The sequence below is a fragment of the Chelonia mydas genome, chromosome 6 (genome assembly GCF_015237465.2).
Source record: "Chelonia mydas isolate rCheMyd1 chromosome 6, rCheMyd1.pri.v2, whole genome shotgun sequence".
NCBI lineage: Eukaryota > Metazoa > Chordata > Testudines > Cheloniidae > Chelonia > Chelonia mydas.
Window position 1 is genome coordinate 51,894,628 of NC_051246.2, and position 23,502 is coordinate 51,918,129.

A 23,502-nucleotide genomic window follows, 5' to 3' on the forward strand; every position below is an offset into this window, starting at 1 on the left:
ACAGTTTTAGTGATGAGAAAAAATGTCAGTTATTCCTCATTCTTATTTGAGTATATCATCATCACACTTAATTTCATATTTCTTTCATAAGAAAACAATGGTAGATGTTCATACATTTGGGTTGTGTATGTGTGTGTGTGTTTAAGATAAATCAATATTCTGATCTGGTTTGACTTGTAAGTAGTTACAAATGGGACAGAAAATTCCTTTTGATGCCTCCATGTAAGGGTTTTAATAGGATCATCTCTAGAAATTCTTCTTACCATCTCCATTGCTATTTTTCTTTCTACTTAATTGCGTCTTCTGACGGAACAATCTCACCAACTCTGCATTTGAGTTTCATGTATTGCTTCCTCCATCTCTATTCATTCAGACTCTTTGAAAATGATTTATGGGAATCTGCCCTCCGTTTTGGCACAGCAGGCTGAAAGCTTGAAAAGAATGTTATTCCAGTCTGTGGATTTTCTGCATAGCTGCGTAATCAGTGGAGACCCTTTGTCAAGTAATTAACACATACAAGAAACAATGTTTTGTTTTAATATGACATGTCAAATTTCAAATATTAGTGGGCTACTTTGTATTAAAGTAAGTCTGTCACAGGTTTAGGGCCTGATCCAAAGCCCATTCAAATTTTTCCTTTAATTCCAATGAATTTTGGATCAGGTTTCCCCAGGCTATGTCCTGTGCCATGTTATTTGGCTGGGTGAAGAGGAAGAGGTGTGGAAGGCAAATCCTTGCATCAATTATCTACTCTCAAAGCTATAAAAGCACAAACAGAAAATCTGATGGTAAGAAGCTATAATGTGTATCCATAGAAACTCCAAAGCAAGCAAAATTAATTCTGTTCTTCCATCTTTAACACTCCTGTAACTGTACTTAGTTCTTTGAAATATCTGAAATAGGTCTGTGATGTTACATACACATACACTAGTATGTGTATGAGAGTCAATTCCTAAGGGCAATATTCTTCCTAACTGTGGACTTTCTTGAATTTGTAACTAATTTTAAATCAGATTATTAGTATTACTTCATCAGTGTTAATATCTTATTTTCTCAGTAGAAAAACCCAGTCAAACATTCCAGTACAAATGCATGACAGTCACAATCTGCCCTATGTTTACAAAGTAGACTGCTGAACTGCTAAAATTTATTTTCTCAATCACAAATTGTGGTTTAAACTAATACAAGATACAATTCTTACACCTTTATTCTCATGTAAATGCGTAATATAAACTCTCCATATTTCATGCAACTTTTTTAAGCCTCAATACCTTGACAACTTGGCTTGTTTGTGGGCATAAAATGTCAGAATCAGACTGCAAATATAGGACAGAGGTACACTGGATTGTAAACTCTTCTGGTCAGGAACTGTATCCTATCCTCCATTTCAACAGTGAAAAATCACTATGAGGCTCTTACCCTCATTGCGACCTATTAGCATTAGGATAGTACTAAATTTTAAAAAATGAACCAAAAACGTATAGAACAAATGTTATAGTTTTACACAAACCAGGGCAAAAGCAGGATCTTTTTGATAGGTTAACTAAGGACAGCATGCATCATGGCAAGACATCTGTAAATATTGTCATGGATACGCTGGAATGTGCGGGGACAAATTTTCCACGCAGGCACTTTAGTAAAAGGGTTACACCTCAGGGATGGGAATGTCAAAAACTTAGCTAGATCACATTCCCTTGTCAAGTTAATTAACATGCTCCATTAGTATTGCAATTACATAATCTACATAGAGAGGAAGCACTTCTATTTTACATGTGTAAAGGTATATCTTAAGGGAATGGACAGATGTTCATAATTTAAAATTGGCCTTATATTTTCATGCTTTCAAAAATAAATCAGAGAAAGAAGACTGTCTGTGGGTAAGACTCATTACCCCCCTTCTTTAAAAAAAAAAAATCACTCAACGAGACAATTTATAAAATTCAAAATATCCAAAATAACTTAGCAAAATAAAGGTTAGGCTTAGGGAAGCCTTTAAAGCAAACTGTCCATGTTGGATAATCAGAGAGGATATCCATAAGGTTAAAGTTATATCCTCACTTTAATGCAGTTTCAAACTCCCATTCATGCTAATGGGGATTAGGCATGTCCAGTCCAACTCAAAGGGGAATTGTATAGATAATTCATTTATTTTTGTGATGTGCTTGGATACTACAATGATAAGCACCATAGAAAAGCTCCTGAGGAAATTAATAATTGTGTCTTCACATCAGTATTTGAATAAGGGGGACAGTAAATAAGGCCTGGGACCACACACTGAGCCACACAGAGAAAACAAAATATTAAATATGTGCTCACTATGGGAGTAATGTCCATCCTGCCTTCTGAATTCCTCCTTCATGATGTCTGGGCATAGGAGAGACAGCTTCCCTGCTCTCAGTTCTAGTACCTGAACGCTTCTGAGCACAGAGAAGCTAGGAGCAGAAATTGCAGAAAGTCCAGCTTTGCCCCTGTAACCCTCGACTGAGGCATGCACCATTACGGTGTGGGGATGGTGCATGCACACTCTGATCAGCGATGATGGAATTTTCTGAGATTTTAGAAGCTAAAATCAAAAATGTTTCTACTGAGACACGTGCAAACTGCTTTTTTCTCCCCCAAAGGCCTACATAACTTCCCCAAATTATGAAAATTTTCACAATGATGGGAAAAGGCACATACCTGCCACAAAGGCCACACCTCTGTTAAACTTCAAGTCCCTGCTCCAGGGCATGGGAGCACTGGAGCATTTTGACGTGGGCAAAACATATTTTTCCCTAGCTCCATGTTCTGAAATGACTCAACCATTTTGGCTGAAGGTTTCCAAAAATAATTAATCATGAGGCAGAAATCTGGCATGGAAAAAAATTCAGTACAAACAGTTGAATTTTGGCAAAGTTATAAGTAATTAAAAATAGGTCCGTATAATGAGAAGTGTCGGGCAACTTTAATAATAGGCAGTGTTATCAGCCACTGCTGACACTACTATTTCTCCTGAAGTCTGTACAGTACAAGCAAATTAAGTACTCATGTTGACTCACGCTGCACCCTCAAAGACAGCTCTTCCCTTTGTATTGGACCTAGAATGTATCCCCAAGATAGTTCTTACGTATAGTTAAATAGTGGGATTTTAAGCATACTGGCAAGTTATAAAGTTCTGCATGTTCTTACCCTTACAGATGTTTTTCCATCTAATACTGCACTGGATTTGCTTATGTAATACAACCCATCGGAAAACATATGCAATATTTGTATGGGGTTATTGTCCATTTTAAAAAACTAAGATTGTTGCCTGACAAGATGCACATCTGTCAGCTTCAAATTGCACCACAAAACTTCAGTAGCTCACATATACTGCAAAACACTGATGCTCCTGAACTACTAATAGATTCATAGATACTAAGGTCAGAAGGGACCATTATGATCATCTAGTCTGACCTCCTGCACAACGCAGGCCACAGAATTTCACCCACCCACTCCTGTGAAAAACCTCTCACCTATGTCTGAGCTATTGAAGTCCTCAAATCGTGGTTTAAAGACTTCAAGGAACAGAGAATCCTCCAGCAAGTGACCCGTGGCCCATGCTACAGAGGAAGGCAAAAAACCTCCAGGGCCTCTTCCAATCTGCCCTGGAGGAAAATTCCTTCCCGATCCCAAATATGGCGATCAGCTAAACCCTGAGCACATGGGCAAGATTCACCAGCCAGATACTACAGAAAATTTATTGTAATATGTGGAAGAGATTATTTTAGAAATAAATCTAACAGCATAAAATGGGGCGGCGGGGGGAGATCAGGTGTGTGGTGGATGATTGATCATGGCAGGATTACTGTAGATTCTCTAAAACAGTGGTTCTCAAAGACGGTCCGCCGCTTTTTCAGGGAAAGCCCCTGGCACACCGGACCGGTTTGTTTACCTGCCACGTCCGCAGGTTCAGCTGATCGTGGCTCCCACTGGCCGCAGTTCGCTGCTCCAGGCCAATGGGGGCTGCGGGAAGTGGCGTGGGCCAAGGGACATGCTGGCCGCCCTTCCCGCAGCCCCCATTGGCCTGGAGCGGCAAACAGCGGCCAGTGGGAGCCGGAATCGGCCGAACCTGCAGACGCGGCAGGTAAACAAACCGGTCCGGCACACCAGGGGCTTTCCCTGAACAAGTGGCGGATCGGCTTTGAGAACCACAGCTCTAAAAGATCTTGCATAAAACTGGTGGAAATAACAGATTGATCTCATAACACAGAAAGAAGGATGCTGCAATATTCAAAGACTCGCTCTAAGGGTTTTCCCTCATGCTCACATGAGAGCAGCACTGCAGCTGCTTATTAGGCCTTCCGACAGTCCCATGATCCCCCTCGTCCCTCCTGATTCTAGCCACAGCTGAAGACAACACCACTTATCCCCTCTTCCATTCAGTCACTGGAGCAGGAAGACCACCCCAACCTCTTCTTTTCTCCACAAATCAGGCAGAAGAGAGATGATTCTATCTCTTTTTATCTACAACCAACTAGAGAGAATGTAATCCTAAAACAGCAATTATGTTAGATAACAGAAAGGCAACTAAGGATCTAGTCCTGCAAATTCTTACTCAGATTAACAAAGCAGCTTCCATGAGTAAAGTTTACTTCCAGGAGTAAGGGTTTGCAGGATCAAGTCCCCAAAAACTGAGGAATGTTTCTTTTGTTTCCTGTTTTTTATTTTAATGTGAAGCTAAAGTCGTAGCCCAGATAGGAATGAAATCACATCATGACACTCTTATAGGTGGCACACAAGTTGGCACCCAAAATACAATTTTGTTTCTCAATTTTTATTAAAAAATAAATAAATGAAGTTTAGACAGACTTTTAAAACCACCCACAAAATTCAGGAAGTGTTTAGATACTTTAAGGAAAAGGTCAGTCTTCATATTGGACATTTGAAGGTAGCTATTCCTCGAGAAAGACTAATTTCTTTTGACTTTAAGAAAATATAAATAAGCTATAACTGAGATGACATGGTTGAAAATTGCTAACGAGCATGTGCAGTAGCTATAGTGCACATCATTATGGACATACAAGAAGTTTCAGTGTTCAGTTCTGCTGATTACATGAATAAACATTGTTAGTATGCAAAATCCTATTAACTCAAGGGGATTTCGCATAATTTTGTAACAGTTCCATTTGTGCTGTCTGATCGACTGGGTCAACAAAATAAAGACAGATGGTAGTGTATTAATTCTAATGCTTCTTTATTGCAATGCTGCCATTACAGTTTCCTCTGCTGCATTCACAGCAACTAAAGCTTCCCCAGTTTAACATTCTCCATAACTAAAAAATGATACACCACCTAGTGAAATCCATGAATATCTACACTGGACATAGGACCATGACATTGTATTCATTTAGGATATGTCTATACTCCAATTAAATACCCGCGGCTGTTCCATGTCAAATGACTCAGACTCTGGCTAGGTGGCTGTTTAATTATGGTGTAGGCGTTTGGGCTCAGGCTGGAGCCCGAGCTCTGGGACCTTCCCCCCTCATAGGGGAAAGGGGTGAGCCTGAACACCCTCACCACAATTAAACAGCCCCTTAGCTTGAGCCCTGCGAGCCCAAGTCAGCTGACATGGGCCAGCTGCATGTTTTTAATTGCAGTGCAGACATACCCATACAGAACCAGCAGCTTTATAAAGAATAAAGTGCTCCAGTAGAGTAAAATGAATTGAATGCATTAGTCCTCACTGCCTTAGGAAAAGGGACCCCCCAAAAAATAAAAAACCCAATCCACACAAATAATATAAATGACCGCATACCATACATAGGGATTGTTGTCCCACAATAATGGGGTATGAGTCACTAGCCAGCTATGCAGCAGCACTTCTCCTGAGGCTTCCAGCTGCCACTTACTAACCTGCTATGCCTGTGCTTCCAGCATGGTTTGGCTCATCTGACCCTTCCAATCATTAGGAGCCTGACAACCACCAACAGTGGATTTTACACAGACGTATACATTTGCCGAGTTGTCCTTTTCCTAGTTTTCTGAGAAGGACACAAAGAGACAGACTACTGCTGTGATTAATAGAAAAGGAGAAAAAACAAACAAAGGATGTCCGACCTTTCACGCCTCATTTATATCGTGTTTACTCACACCACATGAAATTTCAGAACAAGAAAGAAAACTGATTCTCAAAGGAAATAAAGCAATCAAAAAATCTAACATCTCTTACAGACACAGACCACACTGGCACATACCCTGCTCCTTAAGAGAGAATGGATGTTTCCAATTTTGTTACTTCCATCAGTTTTCTTAATCCATCTCTGGATAGGAAGCCTGAATCGTTATGTTGGCCTCCCACCCTGTCTTACTTGAAACCATTACGTTGTAGTGCTTAACAGCACCTAGTAACTTGTGCATTTGTCTCACATTTCATTATGCCATGTCATACTGGGTGGTGATCTATTACAAGTGTGAACCTGGTATCTAAGAGATAATACTGTAATGCACTATTTCCCAAAGCATGGGACATGTTCCCAAGTTTGAGCAATGAACTGGCCAGAGTTGCATAGTTGCATGTTCTCCAGAGTCTCAGCTTTCATGTTAAAAAAAATAGTTAGTCTCAAGCTGTTATGGTGGTTTGGAAAACCTTCAGGGTGAAGCAAGTGCAACCAATGCAGGAGGCATCTGCCTGAGTTTTCAGAGAACCTTTAATGTTAGCTCAGAGGTACAACTGGTTCCATTCATGTTCATTGGAGCTAACTCAGATGCCAATTATGATACATTTAAACATCAACATTACTTTACTCCACTATTCAAAGCATGTAAGAAAGGATAGGAAGTACTATATTATGAGCTCTATTCCAGTGTTATCTGAAGTGGCCTGAGGGCATGGTATAAAAGATATATGAATTAAAATAAGGAAGCCTTTAATACCACATAGCAGAGTTGAAAAGGGGTGCAATTGCTTTCATTTTCCTGAAAGGGGGCTCATTTTGGGAAATACTACCTTAACGCTTCCAGTGCCCACTTCACAATAAGACATTTTTCAATCATACTGTACCATTGCTTTCCATACAACTTTCTACTTATAGAATTGAATGTTCTTCTCTTTCCCACTCTTGGTACAAGACAGCTCTCAATCCTGTCTCTGACACATCAGTTTGCATTATGAATGGTTTATTAAAGTCCAGACTAATTAACACAGGTTCTGAAAAAGGGTCTTCTTCAGGGTATCTAAAGGTCCCTGACATTCCCTTGGCCAGATTACTTTTTTTTCCTTTCAGATTTCTTAACTGAGCTGTAATATGAGAAAACTGTGGAATGAACTTCTGGCAAATCTTGGCTAATCCCATGAAAGATTTCACTTTCTTCTTGGTGGTAGAGATGGCAGCCTCTGCTTTTACCATTGATACTTCAACTTTTACTTCCTCATTCCTAGTATCTTTGATTTCTGGCTTCAGGGCTGCCTAGTACATGTTGCTGGGGATTAATAATCAACCCGGGTTAGATATGCCACAAACTGACATGACTCTCCAAAGGGAAAATAAAAGCAAAAAATCCAAACAATCTCTTAAAGAGGCATATGACACTGTCACATATCAATAGTTTTTGGACCCATTGTTAATTGAAATTGTTTAAACTGTGTCTGCCACTTGGCACTAGAATACCAGACACTAGAGCCATGGGGGGCCAGATTGATAGAGGAGATTTAGCAAATTAGCAGCATCCCCTCCAGATGCAGTGACTGGACTTGCTATTTGTGTACATCCTTCATGGTACAGCATCCAAGACTCAAACCTAGACCCCTGTGGCTTATAGACAGCAACTCTATCAGACCACAAAAAAAGCTTGTCTCTGGCTATGTCAGTAGAACCACAGCACAGCTTGTCTCAGCTGGGCATCACTTGTTGCATGTCTTACACACCATACCTGAGTTTGTCACTAAACAAGGCATTAACAACACTAGTACATCAGCTGTTTTGAGTTCTGTATTCAATAGCTTGTACAACTGCTACCCTTATTGGTAGTCCCACTAGAGGAGCCATTCTGATATTCGGACTACAAATTGACCCTAATTGTGAGCTCAACTGTAAGAGGTGAGTGAAAGTTCATAAAATGTCACAACAACCTATAACAATAAATCTTGTGGGGAAAAGGCGTGGAAAGGAGACAATCTGAATTAGTCCAAACAAAAAAGGCCTACTGATATAATTCAAGGACTCTGTTAAGATTATGCCTGGTAAACAAAAACAGTGTGAGACCAGAAATCAATAAACCAAAATTGATGTGTCAGAAATTAGGCCTAACTGGTGAATAAAAAAATGAGGGGACAGGCTATTCCACCCATTACTCCCTTTGGGGGTTCTCGTTCCCATTACTCCCTTGGGGGAAAAAGCTGCCTACCACAATGCTGACTGACTGAAAGACGAGAGAAGGGGAAGGAGACAGCTTCACTTTCATGGATGCCACCCCCATGTCACTTAGGACCTCAGACCTTTTTATCCTTATGTCCTGACATGGCCAGACCAAAGAGAGGGAGTTAGATGACATCACCAGCGGCTCTGGCTAAATTCCAAATAACATCTGGGATGTGAAACTGTCATTCCCCCCTCCCAAACACATATACCTCCTGTGTTCTTTTCCTTCCCCACCTTATTTCTTTCTCTTTCCTATCCATCCCCTTTTATCATCTGTCCAGTAAGATTATTTTGCAACACTGCTGTAAAGCCTATGACCAGAAAGAGGCAGCTAAATTCAATGCCCCAAACAGCCCAATGCTTGTACAATTTTGTCAAGTCTCAGAGTGGCTGATAAGACCATGTATAGTGCCTATGTTTCTCCAGCCGTGAGGCTGCAAATGAGAATCAACATCAAAGACAGAAGCTGGATATTCTCTCTTAGCTATTTTTTCTCTCCTCCTTTTCTGTATGTTTCTCTTGTTTTCTTCTAGGAAACAGGATCGGACTTTAATAGCAACAACAGCAGCTCCAGCCCATCTTAACTAATTTCTTCTCCTTTCCACAAAAAATACAAGTTATTACCATCTAAGACACTGTCAAACATGGAGGTTTTACTTCTAAAAACTCTCTATAGCTAAAGAGAAAGAGACCAAAGAATGTTGTTAAAATGAAAGCCTTGCTTAATAATTTACATTTCAAACTCTTTAACTGTCTCGCCCCCCCCCCTCCGTTTCTTTAATAAAAGGTTAAAAGGATTTTTAATAATGTATTTGCCATGGTACTAAGCAGGCTGAGGTCTCTGTATACCAAACCCTGAGCGTTGTTTAAAACTGTCTGATGTTGGACCGTGACTGGGTTATGTTAACACCTTTAATTCATTGGGCACATATATTCCATCTGAATTAATACAACAGGACAAAGACTAAATTTCTCAGTCTCCTTAAAATGATTCATTCGTGAACTGGGATGAAGCTCGTTGGTAAGGTGGTGAGGGGAAGGTTTAATCACCTGTACTGTATCTGTTCCATTATGAAAATGGTGGTTGATATGTTTTTAAAGTACTAGGTACATATTAAAATGATGGTCCAAAGCCACAAAGTTTGCATCTGAATCTGAATGTCCTGAAGCTTCAGAGTTTTTGCATCAGGGATTTCTTTTCCAGACCCACTTAAAATATCATGGTCTCAAATTTTACTGCAGCAATAACTGGGTTATTCGTCTGTTTCCATCTTACAATGAAATCCCCACTGGTACCCCATGCAGAAGGCCAGCACAAGTTCAATATGTCATATAAATCAAAACAGGGTTTAAGAATACATAGGCCTTTTGCAGATCCTCTGCACAACGGCAAATTTCATCCTTATAGTCTTTTTTTTTTTTTTACCTGAAACGAAGACTGGCTGTTATAATTCTTTAACTCCTTGTTGGCTCCTCGGAACAACAGAACTCTTGCACAGCTGTCCTGCAAATTAGAGAAGGAGGAACTCATTAATTATAATCTTTAATCACTAAAAATAGGCTTCAAATTATAAGATTTGGTGGTTATTTGGCATATGTTTTTGAACATAAAACAATAAGTCAACAGCCCAAGAAATATGAAACTCTGTTCCAGTAAAAGGATTTAGTTGATTAAAATAATTTTAATTTTCAATACAGTTGGAAAATTCTTAAATACTGTAGTTATGGGCAAGGTTCAATTTTTCAATGTACTGGAAACAGCATAAGAATGGCCATACTGGGTCAGACCAAAGGTCCATCTAGCCCAGTATCCTGTCTTCCGACAGTGGCTAATGACAGGTACTTCAGAGGGAATGAACAGAACAGGTAATCATCAAGCTATCCATCCCCTGTCACCCATTCCCAGCTTCTGGCAAAGAGAGGCTAGGGACACCATCCTAGCCGTGTAAGCAAGTGTAAGTAACAACTAAGGGGACTGCAGTACTTATTGAGATTTAAATACCTTGTTAACAATTCAGAAAAATATATTACAAAAATTACATCAAGTTATTAAACAAATCAGATTTTACAGCAAAATTAGTGTTTTCAAATTAAACTTTGTACATTAAAGGTCTTTGCTCATGTTGATACCTTCCAGCCAGTGGGGACTGTTCAAGGAATAAATTATTGTGTTATATGATCAAGGGTACCACAACCTGGACCTAAATAATTAATATAGACATCCACTAATCAGAGAGGACAGTTTATTACCTCAATTTTACTTTGATTTATCAGCATATATCTCAAGCAAAGCAGTTAGCAGTTTTCAATGCAACAGTATATTTAATACAAGTTTTTTTCAAAGAAACTTTTTTTGAGCTGCTCATACTATAACAAAGCCAGTCCTCCATACACAAATAACAATACCACAACACAAAACTAATATACCCTGACCTCCTCCCCAAATGATGAGAGACCAGATTACATGAGATCAGGTTCTGGTACAGAGTATGTAGTTGAAATCCTATCAGTATATTTTTTTAGTTGAATACACTGTATTGCAGTAAGACACTAGTCTGTACTGTTGTAAAATATTACTGATAATAACCTCATAGAAATTTTTCTATAGATCTGACATTTTTCAGCGCACTTGACTTTTTCTTGATTCATATATAGTATTCTATTTCCACATGTCGTCTTTAATGTTCATCTCGGGACCTGTGCTTAACCAGTCCACAATTCAGAATGTTTTTATGTTTTCTTGTCAGGTATGTTTCTATTAGCTCAGCTAATCCTGATTCACAGACAGGTGTACATACAGAAATTGTCCTTAAAAGTAATTTTCCTCATTCTGCTTTCCGATATACTGAGCCAGATCCTTGGTCCTGGTAAATCCCTTGTACTGCCCCCTTCAGCACAAAGAGGACTTATATAGTTGTCCTAAATGGCCCCTGGGTGCCCCTGGGATCAGGGTTCCATCAAGATAGATAACATAAAGCCCCTTTTGCCCACTACTCCCTGTTCTGCTTGACAGGGTAAATCAAGCAGTTTGGCTCTGCATTTCTAGTCAGGATTCTAGCACCTGTCACAGAGAGGTAATTTAATATTTTTAAAAGGGATAGGATGCTAGACAATATAGTTATATATAGGGCTCTACCAAATTCATGGTCCATGTTGGTCAATTTCATAGTCATAGGATTTTAAAAATCATAAATTTCATGATTTCAGCTATTTAAATCTGAAATGTCATGGTGTTGTAATTATAGGAATCATGACCCAAAAAAGAGTCGTGGGGTGGTCACAAGGTTATTGTAGGTGGGGTTGCGGTACTGCTACCCTTACTTTGCTGCTGCTGGCGGCGGCGCTGCCTTCAGAGCTGGGCAGCTGGAGAGCGGTGGCTGCTGGTCAGGAGCCCAGCTCTGAAGGCAAAGCCACCGCTTGCAGCAGCGCAGAAGTAAGGATGGCACGGTATGGTATTGCCACCCTTACTTCTGTGCTGCCGCTGGTGGGGTGCTGCCTTCAGAGATGGACACCTGGCCAACAGCCACCCCTCTCTGGCCACCCAGCTCTGAACGCAGTGCAGAAGTGAGGGTGACAATACCGTGAACCCCCTAAAACAACCTTGCGACCCCCCTGCAACTCCCTTTTGGGTTGGGACCCCTAATTTGAGAAACACTGGTCTCCCCCATGAAATCTGTATAGTATAGGGTAAAAGAACACAAGAGACCAGATTTCACAGTCCATGACGCGTTTTTCATGGCTGTGAATTTTGGTAGGGCCCTAGTTATATAGCAGGGGTGGCCAACTTGAGCCTGAGAACGAGCCAGAATTTATCAATATACATTGCCAAAGAGCCACAGTAATACGTCAGCAGCCCCCTCATCAGCTCCACGCCGCCCCCCACCCCGGTCCCAGCGTCTCCCACCCACCCCACAGATCAGCGCTTCCCCCTCCATCCCTGCACCTCCTGATCAGCTGCTTCGTGGCATGCAGGAGGCTCTGGGGGGGGAGGTGGAGGAGCGAAGGCATGGCAGGCTCAGGGGCGGGAAGGGGTGGAGTGGGGGCGGGGCCTGTGGCAGAGCCAGGGGTTGAGCAGTGAGCAGCCCCCGGCACATTGGAAAGTTGGCGCCTGTAGCTCCAGCCCCAGAGTCGGTGCCTATACAAGGATCCGCATCTTAACTTCTGAAGAGCCACAGGTGGCTTCAGAGCCACAGGTTGGCCACTCCTGTTATATAATATTTCCTACCTGTGCTAGGAACTGCATCAAACCAACAGCTCAGGAGAGCACTTTACAGTGCTAAACAGGGACAGGCAAGGAAGAGAGTCTGTCCGTCTGTCTGTATCTATCTATCTATAATTAATTCATGGGACCATAATGTTTTTCCAAAGATTTTACATATTACTAATCAGCCAAGGGAAAATTCACGTGCTATAGCCTAAAGAGAGATCTAAAGATTTAAATAATGTTGATAGGGCTTTTGTTCTAGCATGCCAATAAGTGACCCCTATTTCAAATTCATACCAGATGATCCTAGGCTGGCGCAATGCATGTAATATTCACTATGTCCATATGTTCTACCGAGAAAAAATGGGAAGGCTGGATTGCAAGCTTGCATATTAAAGTTCCAAATTTCCCAACTCGGTCCACAATTTGTTCATTAAGGTATTGTGTGTTCTGAAACTCACAGTATTTATAAACTGATCATAATTTAATTTTCAGAGTACCTAAATTCACATTTATTTTATAATTTATTTGTCTTTCATAAATCACAAAATGGTTCTGAAAATACATTTCCCCTTCTCCACCCCTCTCTTTTTGCAGTTCCTATCCAAACGTTCAAATATTATGGTTTGTTTCAAGGGTTTTGTAAATTTAGTATGGGCAATGAATATGTGTACTAAGCTTCAGCTCACAAGGAGTTTTATAATCACAAAATATTGGGATTTAGGATGTTTTATACAATGTGAGAGACTCTGCCAATGGTATAATGTGCAGGACAAAATTGCAACACTTTACAGGCCTTTTTTGCTTAAATTTCAGTTAATATATTGGCTACATTTTGCAATTAAATACATTGGGATTCTACAATAGTTATTTCATTCCTTTGAAAATTTTGGACGTGATTTACAAATGTAATACAACTGTTGTGTTTTCTGCAACACCACAATATAATTGTATTCCTAGTGCCTTATCAATAGAGCTAATCAAAAAATTTCCATCAAAATGTACCATGAAAATGGTATTTTTCCCTAAAATGAAATTTTTCCCAGAATATGTTTGTTATGGTAGAATTTTTTTATAAAAAGATTTTTTTTTCCAGTTTGCCCCCTTTCTCTTCCTTTCCCCCCTCTTTTTATTTTTTCCCATTCAGTGAAAAGAGAGATGAAAAGGAAGGGGATGGGGAAGGATTAGAAAACATTTCTTATAGCAAAGAGCTGAATCTATTTAGCTAATACAGAGAAGGTTAAAAAGGATTTGATTAGCCTATAAGTATCTACCAGGGGAACAAATATTTAATGACGAGCTCTTCAATCTAGCAGAGAAAAGTATATCCAACTGCTGGAAGCTGAAGCTAGGTTAAATTCACACTGTATATAGGGTAAAAATGTTAATGTTGAGGTTAATTAACCACTGGAACAATTTACCAAGAGTCACGGTAGATTCTCCATCACTAGCAATTTATAAATCAAGATTGGATGTTTTTCTAAAAGATATTCTCTAAGAATTTTTTTAGAGAAGTTCTATGGCCAGTGTTTTAGAGGAGGTCAGCTTAGATGATCACAATGATCCTTTCTGGCCTTGGAAATCTATGTAGAACTGAAAACCTAAAACATTTTCAGATTTTAGGGGTTTTTTTAAGTATTCATGGGACAATTCCCATTAAAAACTATTTGCATTTTTCCACCAGCTCAGTTTATCAGTTCAAAAAAAGTCTACATCACATATTTAAGATTCTTCCTACCAATGCTACAATTCTGGCTTTTGACAAAGTGCAGTATTGACAGTTTAATAACCTTTGATATTTACCATTTAATGCAGTTTATTTATGATACATAAAATAAACATGAAGCAGCTTTTTAGCCTTCAGGGGTTTAAGTGAATTTTATAAAGATGTGTGGGCTGTCAGCAGATTAGATTTGTTGCCTAAAATCAAATATCTATTAGTTGATTTCATAGTAGCTCAGTAAGTAAAACAAATTCAATAGGTTGTATTTTAAAGGAATGTACATATCATACTTGCATAATTTATAAAATATAGACTAATAATTTCATTGAGAGACCAGGAGCTGTAAAGTGACTTTAAAACAAAATCATATTTAGGTCATCATTTAATTGGCATCCAGGAAGGGGAAATTACTGACTGATGAGAGTATTTCCCAGCAACTCAAATTGGGTTTAAAACAAAATCAAATGGGTAATGACTCCACCTACTGGAATTACAGGGTAAAAAGGACACTGTCACCCATCCTATCCTCCCCATCCACCTCCCTCCCCTTTGCCATAAGATAAGGCATCCTTTAACAGAAGGAACAAAGGAATGGTTTAGTAGAGATCTGTAACAATTACTTACTGGTTCTAACAACAACACTGCCAGTAAATAATTATTCATTTTCACACATCCCTGATCAGCCAGCCCAGGAAACAGGGAACATGTGGGTTATAACAGTGAAATCACAGGATGCAAGGTTCCAGTAAAAGATCCAGAAGGAGAACGTCTTGGCTCAGAAATGTCCACTAAAGCTACGATATGCAAGGATTGCAATGTGTGGTAAAGGTTTGTGAACTATAGTATGTGAAGTTTCAATATAAGTTTTTTGTCCTCTTTAATGTTCCACAAAAGTCCATCTGGTGTCAATGGGCCTTCCTTGTTAGCCACGACATAACACCTTTTGTTGGAGAGCAGCACTTTACACTAGTTAATGTCTCTCTCCTCTCTGGTGATTTACAGAGGCTTACAATACAAATGCTTAAATATTCCCTTGCAACATGGGACACAGATGCTATAAGTGAGATGAATGCATGCAGCAACCCACAAGCATTCAAAGTCTAAACACTAAACGCATTCTTATGTTAAATTATTCCAAAAATCATCTCTTTTGAAAAAATCAAGATATTTTAGAAATACTAAAGGAAGTGAGGAAATCTGCTTTGACAAGTCTTTTTCAATCAAGATGGTAATTAATTAAGAAGCAGATGCTTTAACAGATGTTTTACTAGTTACAATCATGCCTCATTACTTGTGTTTTTCTAATGCAATGTAGCATTCCATGCACAGTGTCCTAATATGGTTTTAATACATACAGTGCTGGAATGTTATAAAATGACCCAGTGTGAAAGTAAAAGCACAAAGCCCTGTTTGCCTTATACTTAGGAGTAGTCCCATTGAGCTCTCAAAGTTACTCACTTCAATAAAGCAAGAAGGTTTTGCCTTTGAATTTGCATATCCAAATATGCAAAACAATAGGCTGTAAGGGGGGAAGCATATCTACTAGTAGCAGCTCATTGGTATGACTGCAACTCAAACCTAATGCAGCCAAACTTCACACCCAATAGAGGACTAGATTGAGAGTTTACTCTCAGTCCTGAGAAAGTGTGATGCTCCAGTAGCAGCTCTGGAAAGAATCATAGAAGACTCCCGAGGTCTCGTCCAAGAACTTCAGCTTGGACATCCCTCTGACTTCCAACCCCTCTCAAGATCTTGGCAAAATAGGCTACATCATTACCAAAAGCACCAAACTTGTCCCCACGTCCAGTTAGCTCTGCTTGCTGATGCATGGAGGGCTATGCCAACTCCCCACTTCTCCCTATGCACTTGCATGCAAGGCAAGAGAATCAGACACTCAACTTCTGCTCTCTGCCTAATGTCTGGATTCAAGTCTAGAGTAGGCCCTGCACAGCCAACTCAGAGTGATGGATGGCATCTTAAACCCTTTTACTCCCATGCATAGCCACTCACCGTAGTCTGGCCCATAATTATTAAAAGAAGATTTGTCCAAAATAATTGCAGATATAAAGAGCTATATTTTAAGAGCTACAGCTCTGTGTTTCTTGCATCCTTTTATTTAGTTTATCTGCTCAGGGTCAAATTCTACCATCTACAACTCATGCAGTCCTTTTTCCAGATGTAAGGGCAAAGGGCAAAGTTTGTGAAGGCAAAGTTGACCCCAGGGCGGATAAAAATTAATGATTTTTAAAAAAAATAAATTAAAAAAAATCAGATTTTTTAATTTAAATCGGATTTTTTTTTGATAAAATGCTTTTTGAGGAAAAAAACCTATCTATCTTAATTAATTAGTCTCTCACAGTTTGTATGGCAACTTCCACCTTCTCTGTATGTATATATATATCTTCTTACTATATGTTCCATTCTATGCATCCAATAAAGTGGGCTGTAGCCCAAGAAAGCTTATGCTCTAATAAATTTGTTAGTCTCTAAGGTGCCACAAGTACTCCTGTTCTTTTTGCGGATACAGACTAACACGGCTGCTACTCTGAAACCTATTTAAAGATAGTTTTAATTAAGATACATTATAGCTCAAAGATATCATCATCGAATAGGGATTATAAATGCTGATTCTATAGTATGGGACAATATATTCATGTAATGTTTAAGAAAAGTTTTGTAAATGAGTTCCAGTAGTTCATGGATTAGGGACCCAATCTTATGGGGCTCCAGGGGTTTCTGTATAGATTATTTAGGTTAATCGTTCTATCTACGCAATGGGACTCAGTGCTCAGTCTAGAAGATACCATCAGAGATGCTTAGTTTTGCTGTTCTCAAGCTGTGGATTTGTGTCGCCAGAGATAACATGCTTGTTAACAGCAAAAGTGTTTTTAAATAACTAAATAATATAAGGAGGTGAGAAATGACAGACCTCAACCCTATTGTCCGTCTGCAAATTTGTGTACACAGAGTCAATCCCTTACCTCTCTCTAAAAGTGCAAAGTTTCAAAAAGTTCAATGAGTAGAAGATTGCTGGGGGCGGAAAAGATCTGGACAAGGAGAAGAAGTCTGGAGCAAATGTGAGAAGGGAGGGACAGGCAGTAGAAACAAAAGTAAAACTGTTTGAGCAGCACAGTCCAGAAGTCCTGAGGTTTTTCTGAGTATAGCCTTCATTGATTTACCATTCTCTCACTAGAAGGGAAAACCTATAATGGCAGCAGGCCATAAAAGAGACCCAGTCTGAGAATATTTTAATGCAGTTCCTCTACCTGTGGGTAAGACAGGCATGCGTGCAAAATGCAAACAGTGCAACAAAGAAATGCAAGGCCTGGTTGACGGCATGAAACAACATCATGCCTTCTCAGGAGGAAGCTGCGTTGAAGATGATGAAAAGAACATGTCTGAACATGCAGGATCTTCAGGTTGGTAAACTTTTTTTATTTCATACTTCTTTCTTTCCTGTCTTCCTTCTGGACTATACTTGAATTCTCATGTTTGAGCAAAAATATAGTTGTTACACTGTGGTACTATCATTTTAGATGCAGCTGTGATAAAAAAATAAAGAGCTGAAACAGGCAGATCTTCCTTTTACAATTTCACCTTTAAAGTAGCACTGAGTGTTAGTGAATGCAATGAGTAATACTAAACGAGCAGTATGGTAATAATAATTAAATAACTGCACTGACTTATTTTGTTTATGAGAATCCATCCTCAACATAAAGGATTCTGAAGACTATCCACCTTCAAGATCACTACCATTTTCTATAGTTTCAGAGTTATCTGCCAATGATAGCGTTTCAGTCACATCCTGTATGTCACATAGCCACAGTATATCACCTGTATCAAAAAGAAAAAAAAACTCCATCATCCAGAAACAACCACAGATAAGTTTGTGATAAGAACCAGCAGATTACAAAAAGAGGTAATGGATGAAAAAATTGCCTGGTTTGTTTATGCAAAAACTCTCCTTTCCGTATGATTAAGAACCCACACTTCATTAACACAGTTAAGTCATTAAGACCAGGATACAGTATACCCAACAGAGCAGATGTCGCAGGCAAACTGCTGGATAAAGTGTATGAAAGAGAAAATGAGCAGTGTGCAAAAGATCTAGAGGCTAAAATTGTTAACCTGAGTCTTGATGGGTGGAGCAATGTCCACAGTGTTCCTGTTGTATGTGCTTGTGTGACAACAGAAGAAGGGAATGTCTTCCTTACAGAAACAATTGATACATCAGAAAATGCACACACAGCAGAATACTTACAAGACGTAGCAGTAAAAGCTAAACAAACTGTGAAAAAAAATTCAGATGTCTAGTATGCAGCTTGGTCACAGACACTGCTGCAAATGTATCGAAGATGAGAAGAAATTTAGAAGAGAGTGAAGAGAGTCTCAAGCTAATAACCTATGGTTGCAGTGCTCATTTGATGCACCTCCTAGCCAAAGACTTCAGTGTTCCAGAAATAAAGGCTAATGTTGTTGAAATTGCAAAATACTTCCGTAACAACCACTTTGCAGAAGCTGCTCTGAGAAAAGTGGGAAGAACCAAGCTAACTCTCCCACAAGACATGCGATGGAACTCAGTAGTGGACTGTTTTGAGCACTGTATCACGAACTGGCCTAATCTGATGACAGTTTGTGAACAAAATCATGAAAAAAATAGATGGCACCGTCACAGCCAAAGTTCTCAGCATTGGGCTTAAGAGAAATGTTGAACACATGCTGAGTACCCTGAAGCCTATTTCTGTAGCCTTGAAGAAAATGCAGGGAAATAGCTCTTTTATTGCTGACGCTGTTGAAATTTGGAAGGAACTGAGTGAGATCTTAAAAAGAGAAATATGCAATGACAGAGTTAAATTACAAGCATTAAAAAAAACAACGGGACAAGCACTATCTCCAGCTCATTTTCTTGCAAATATTCTCAATATTCAGTACCAGGGTCAAACCTTAACTGCTGAAGAAGAGGAGTTGGCTATGACCCTGACATCCAGCAATCATCCCTCCATAATGCTAACTACAATAACTTCAGAGCTAAGGGTGAACCATTCAAGAAATACAGGAACTCCTCACTTAACATTGTAGTTATGTTCCTGAAAAATGCGACTTTAAGTGAAAAGATGTTAAGTGAATCCAATTTCCCCATAAGAATTAATGTAAATAGGGGGGTTAGGTTCCAGGGAAATTTTTTTTTTGCCAGACAAAAGGCATTATACACATTTTAAACAATTTTAAACAAGCAATTTAATACTACAATCATTGCTGAGTATGAAGCTTGGTTGAGGTGGTGGAGTCAGAGGGTGGAAGAGGGTGGATTGTCCGGCTGCTCCTCTTTGCTGAACTTTCTGAACTCAAAAAAACACACCTAGAGATTGTTGTTTTACTTTCCTTTTTTTTTTTTCTTGGTAAATTTCTTTATAGCAAGTCATTAGATGACCAACTCCCCTAATCACTTTGGAGCTGCGTTCTCTGGTAAGATCGTCATCACTCAGGATTTGTAACCCAGCTTCAATCATTTGAAAGCACAATAGGATTTTAAAAGGACAATTTTTTTTTTTTGGCTGCTTGGAAAGCAGGGAGGTTTTTTTTTTAAGCTGTGAGCAGCTGGAGTTTTTTTTTTTTCTCTGCCTGAGGGCAGGGTAGTTAACTTCCCGCAGGGGAATTCACAAGTGGCAGTCAAATTTCAATGGGTTGGTTCTTCTACTTCTTGGCCCTCTTCTTCCATTGCTCTCGTCACCTCGAGTTGCATCAGATCTTCATTGGTTAGCTCTTCTCCGTGTGATTGCAAAAGTTGTGTAACATCAGCTTCTCCCACCTCATCAAAACCTTTCTTGGCCAAGCAGAGGATATCTTTCTTCATAGCGGGGACAACATCTTTAAATCCTATTAAGTCACTGGAGACAATGAGGCAGGCAAGGAGGCTGTAGATGCTGTAGGCTAGGAGAAGCACTTTGCGCAGCAGCAGCTTCCCCTACTCGGCAAGCACCAGGGGCGGGGGGCTCAACCCTCAGCCCGCCCACTCCACCCCTTCCCTCAAGCCGCCACCCTTGACCCGCCTGTTCTCCACCCCACACCTCATCCTCCTTTACTTCGCAGGCTGCTTCCTCGCTCCTCCTTCCCCTCCCTCCCTCCTGAACGCTGCAAGCCAGCTGATTGCCGTGGGCAGGAGGCAGGGGAGGGAGGGAGAGCCTGCTCTCCAAGTCCTCACTCCTACCCCCTCCTTCCTGCCTCCTAAACGCGGCAAGCCAGCTGATTGCCGCAGGCAGGAGGCGGGGCGGGGAGGAGCGCAGGGAGACTGCCTGCTATGGAGAAAGCAGGCAGCCAAATAACGTAAGAGTGGAGCATTGCTCAACTTTAAACGCGCATGTTCCCTAATTGATCAGCAACGTAACAACGTTGATCAGGATGACTTTAAGCGAGGAGTTCCTGTATATGTTTGCTGATGATGTTTTAAAGAAAGTCACACCAGTGAACTGGTGGAAGTCACTTTGGAATGAAAATTGTTTCATAAATGCAAGATTTTCCACAGGAAGAAAATTTCAGTTCCAGTTCTACTCTACTTCGTACATTTCATGAAAGATTTTTTTAAAAAAACTCCCAAAAAAGACACAGAAATACAAAGCTATAGAAGAATGATAACTAACCTGGTTATAAAGGGCACAAATATGCAATGCTGTATTTCCTGAGGCATTCTGTGCTCCCATATCTGCTCCATAAAAAAGTAAGTGTTCTAAATGCTGGACATGTCCATATCGGCAAGCCTACAAAGACATAAATTTAACATTTTGATTACTATATAGTCTTCCCGTATCGGGTAAATATCCCAATTACACATTTCTTCATCCAAGAATATGCTACATCCTTATGGCCTAATTCTCAGTTATTCTGTATGATTCTAGAGTACCAGTAGGAACACCAAGAGACATCACCTCCATCATTCCCGTCCTTTATTTCTCCATCCTAAGGTCCACCTTGTAATAACCCTCCTTTCAGTACAGCAGCATTTGGTACAGTTCTGGCCCTCCCAAGAGAGTGCTTCTATATCTGATGAAGCCAGTCATTACCAAGTGACACATTTCCTTCTCCAATAGCTGAGACTGCTGTCTCTGCAGTGTTGCTATGTTTACCACAGGAAGGGTTCAGGACTCACACTTGGATGCTGTGCACAGCAGCTGACACTAGGTGCCTGGGTTGGCTCCAAAAAAAAACCACTTTAAAATGGAAGTAAGATTTGAAATGAAAATAATATTTGATATAGTAAATATGAAATTGAGCAAGTTAAGGGTCTGATCCACCTCCCATTGAAGTCAATGGAAAAAACTCCCACTAGCTTCAATAGAGGCCTAATTGGGGCATAAGGCCCAGATCTTGTAAAAAACGTATACATGTGCTCGAGTTTGCACATTAAAGTGGAAATCAATGGGAGTCTTTATGTGCATAAAGTTAAACGTGTGCTTAAGAATTTGGAGGATAACAGTCTAAGATACAATAAAATAAAGAGTTCCAAATTATGTACCTACCAACATGTGCTTGTTACTCCTATTAATGCAGTGGGAACTATATACAACAGAACCAAGACAAAATATTCATTTACCTGCAAAAATTATTATTAGAAACCATGAGCCCGTAAATTAGCATGCTGCATATTTGACTGAAAAACATTTATTTTCTGTTTATAGACACTAGAGTAGAAAATCAAGCTTTTTTTGGAAAGGTGACACTAGATTGCACTGAAGATGATCTGATTTCTGAACACTGCTTTTAAAGAGTGAAGATATATTGGGGAATTCAATTAGCCAAAGTATTGTAAGTCAATGATTTTTCACAACATTGTTTCCTTCTGAGTATCTTCCTCTGATCTGTGAGCACAAGAGCTACAAGAGTGTACTTCAGAAATATGTATTATATAAAGAAGAGTCAAAATCATTACAAAACATAACTCAGTAAAAGATGATTGAGATTCAACAATAACTGCAGAGGTCCTGCATACAGAGGGTCTGACTTTGATCCAAAGAGAGAAAACCTGTGAATTATTTGGCCAGACACACTGCCCAAATTTCAAATACTGAATAGGTGGAATTAATTGTTCATTGAATGAGACCATGAATTAATCTGGTGAACAATTTTCATTAATGAATAAATCTGAGGGGAAAAAAATCAGTATTTCTATCTATCAATCTTAGTGACTTATCTGGCTCCCACTACCATAGTACATAAATGTCTCAGAATCTTTAATGTACTGATTCTCTTCCCTGTGAGGTAGGGAAGTGCTATTATCCCCATTTTACAGATGGGGAACTGAGGATAATTAACCTGTCCCACATCACTCCTATGGCAGAGCAGGGAGTGAAGCCAGGTTTTCCAAGTCCCAGGCTAGTGCCCTAACTAGTGGACCATTATTCTTGTCTCTGGTCACAGACCATTCACAAGCAGAAGGGGGGGGACGGGACAATATTTGTTAAATAGTTTACTCATTATGAATTATTTGCCCAAGTAGAGAGGGAAAAAACAGATTCAATGAAAATAGAACAGGAAAGATTTATTCTAAAAGCCATCAGAAAGATATTATTCACCAAGGAGCAAATGGAACAGCCATATAGGATGCCCAAATCTATCACTGCAAAATGATAATGTATATTTGTGTTCACAAGTACAGTTTAGATTAGAAGAGACAGATACTGAGTTCCAGAATTCAGATGCCTGCATTTCCAATAGTCAGCCAGCTAGTCAGTGCAGGCATGCAAAGGACTAAAATGTTGGAATCTCAGGTTTCTAATCCCATTTTTTCTATTGACTCACTACATGACCCTGGGCAAATCACTCCATCTCTGGGCTAAAATCATCCCTGAAACAAGGGGACAGCTCCCATTTAAGTAACCAGAAAATATGACTGTTCATGCTAGAGCTGAATTTAGCCCTTTGTGTCTGTCTGCTAATCAGTAAAATGAGGCTAATAATGCTACCCTACCTGTAAGTGTTTCCATGGACTGCTGTGGCTCCCTCTGATGTCACGTAATGGTGTGCAGGAGTCTTTGCCTCTAGCACCCCCTGTTGATCTGCTGTTTGGCACTGTGATTTGCCTGTTCTGTCCACAGTTTATCCTTCCAGCTAAATTGTGTCTAATCCAGACCTCTTCTGAGGTAATAAAAGTCCAACTAAGTACATCATCTCATCTAGATATTTGCCTAGTTTTACAACAG

At 39.7% G+C, this 23,502-nt stretch overlaps 1 protein-coding gene across 2 annotated transcripts in view; it reads right to left on the reverse strand.

Annotated features, from left to right (window-relative positions):
• The window catches only part of SHANK2 (SH3 and multiple ankyrin repeat domains 2), a 612,060-nt gene that overhangs the window by 464,714 nt on the left and 123,844 nt on the right, over positions 1-23,502 (reverse strand). For both annotated transcript variants that reach the window (XM_037899997.2, XM_043548746.1), the window contains 2 exons: positions 20,947-21,063; positions 9,808-9,885 (listed from right to left, as the gene is read on the reverse strand). In XM_037899997.2, the coding sequence (XP_037755925.1) occupies positions 9,808-9,885; positions 20,947-21,063 (195 nt within the window). The remainder of the gene's footprint in view (positions 1-9,807; positions 9,886-20,946; positions 21,064-23,502) is intronic.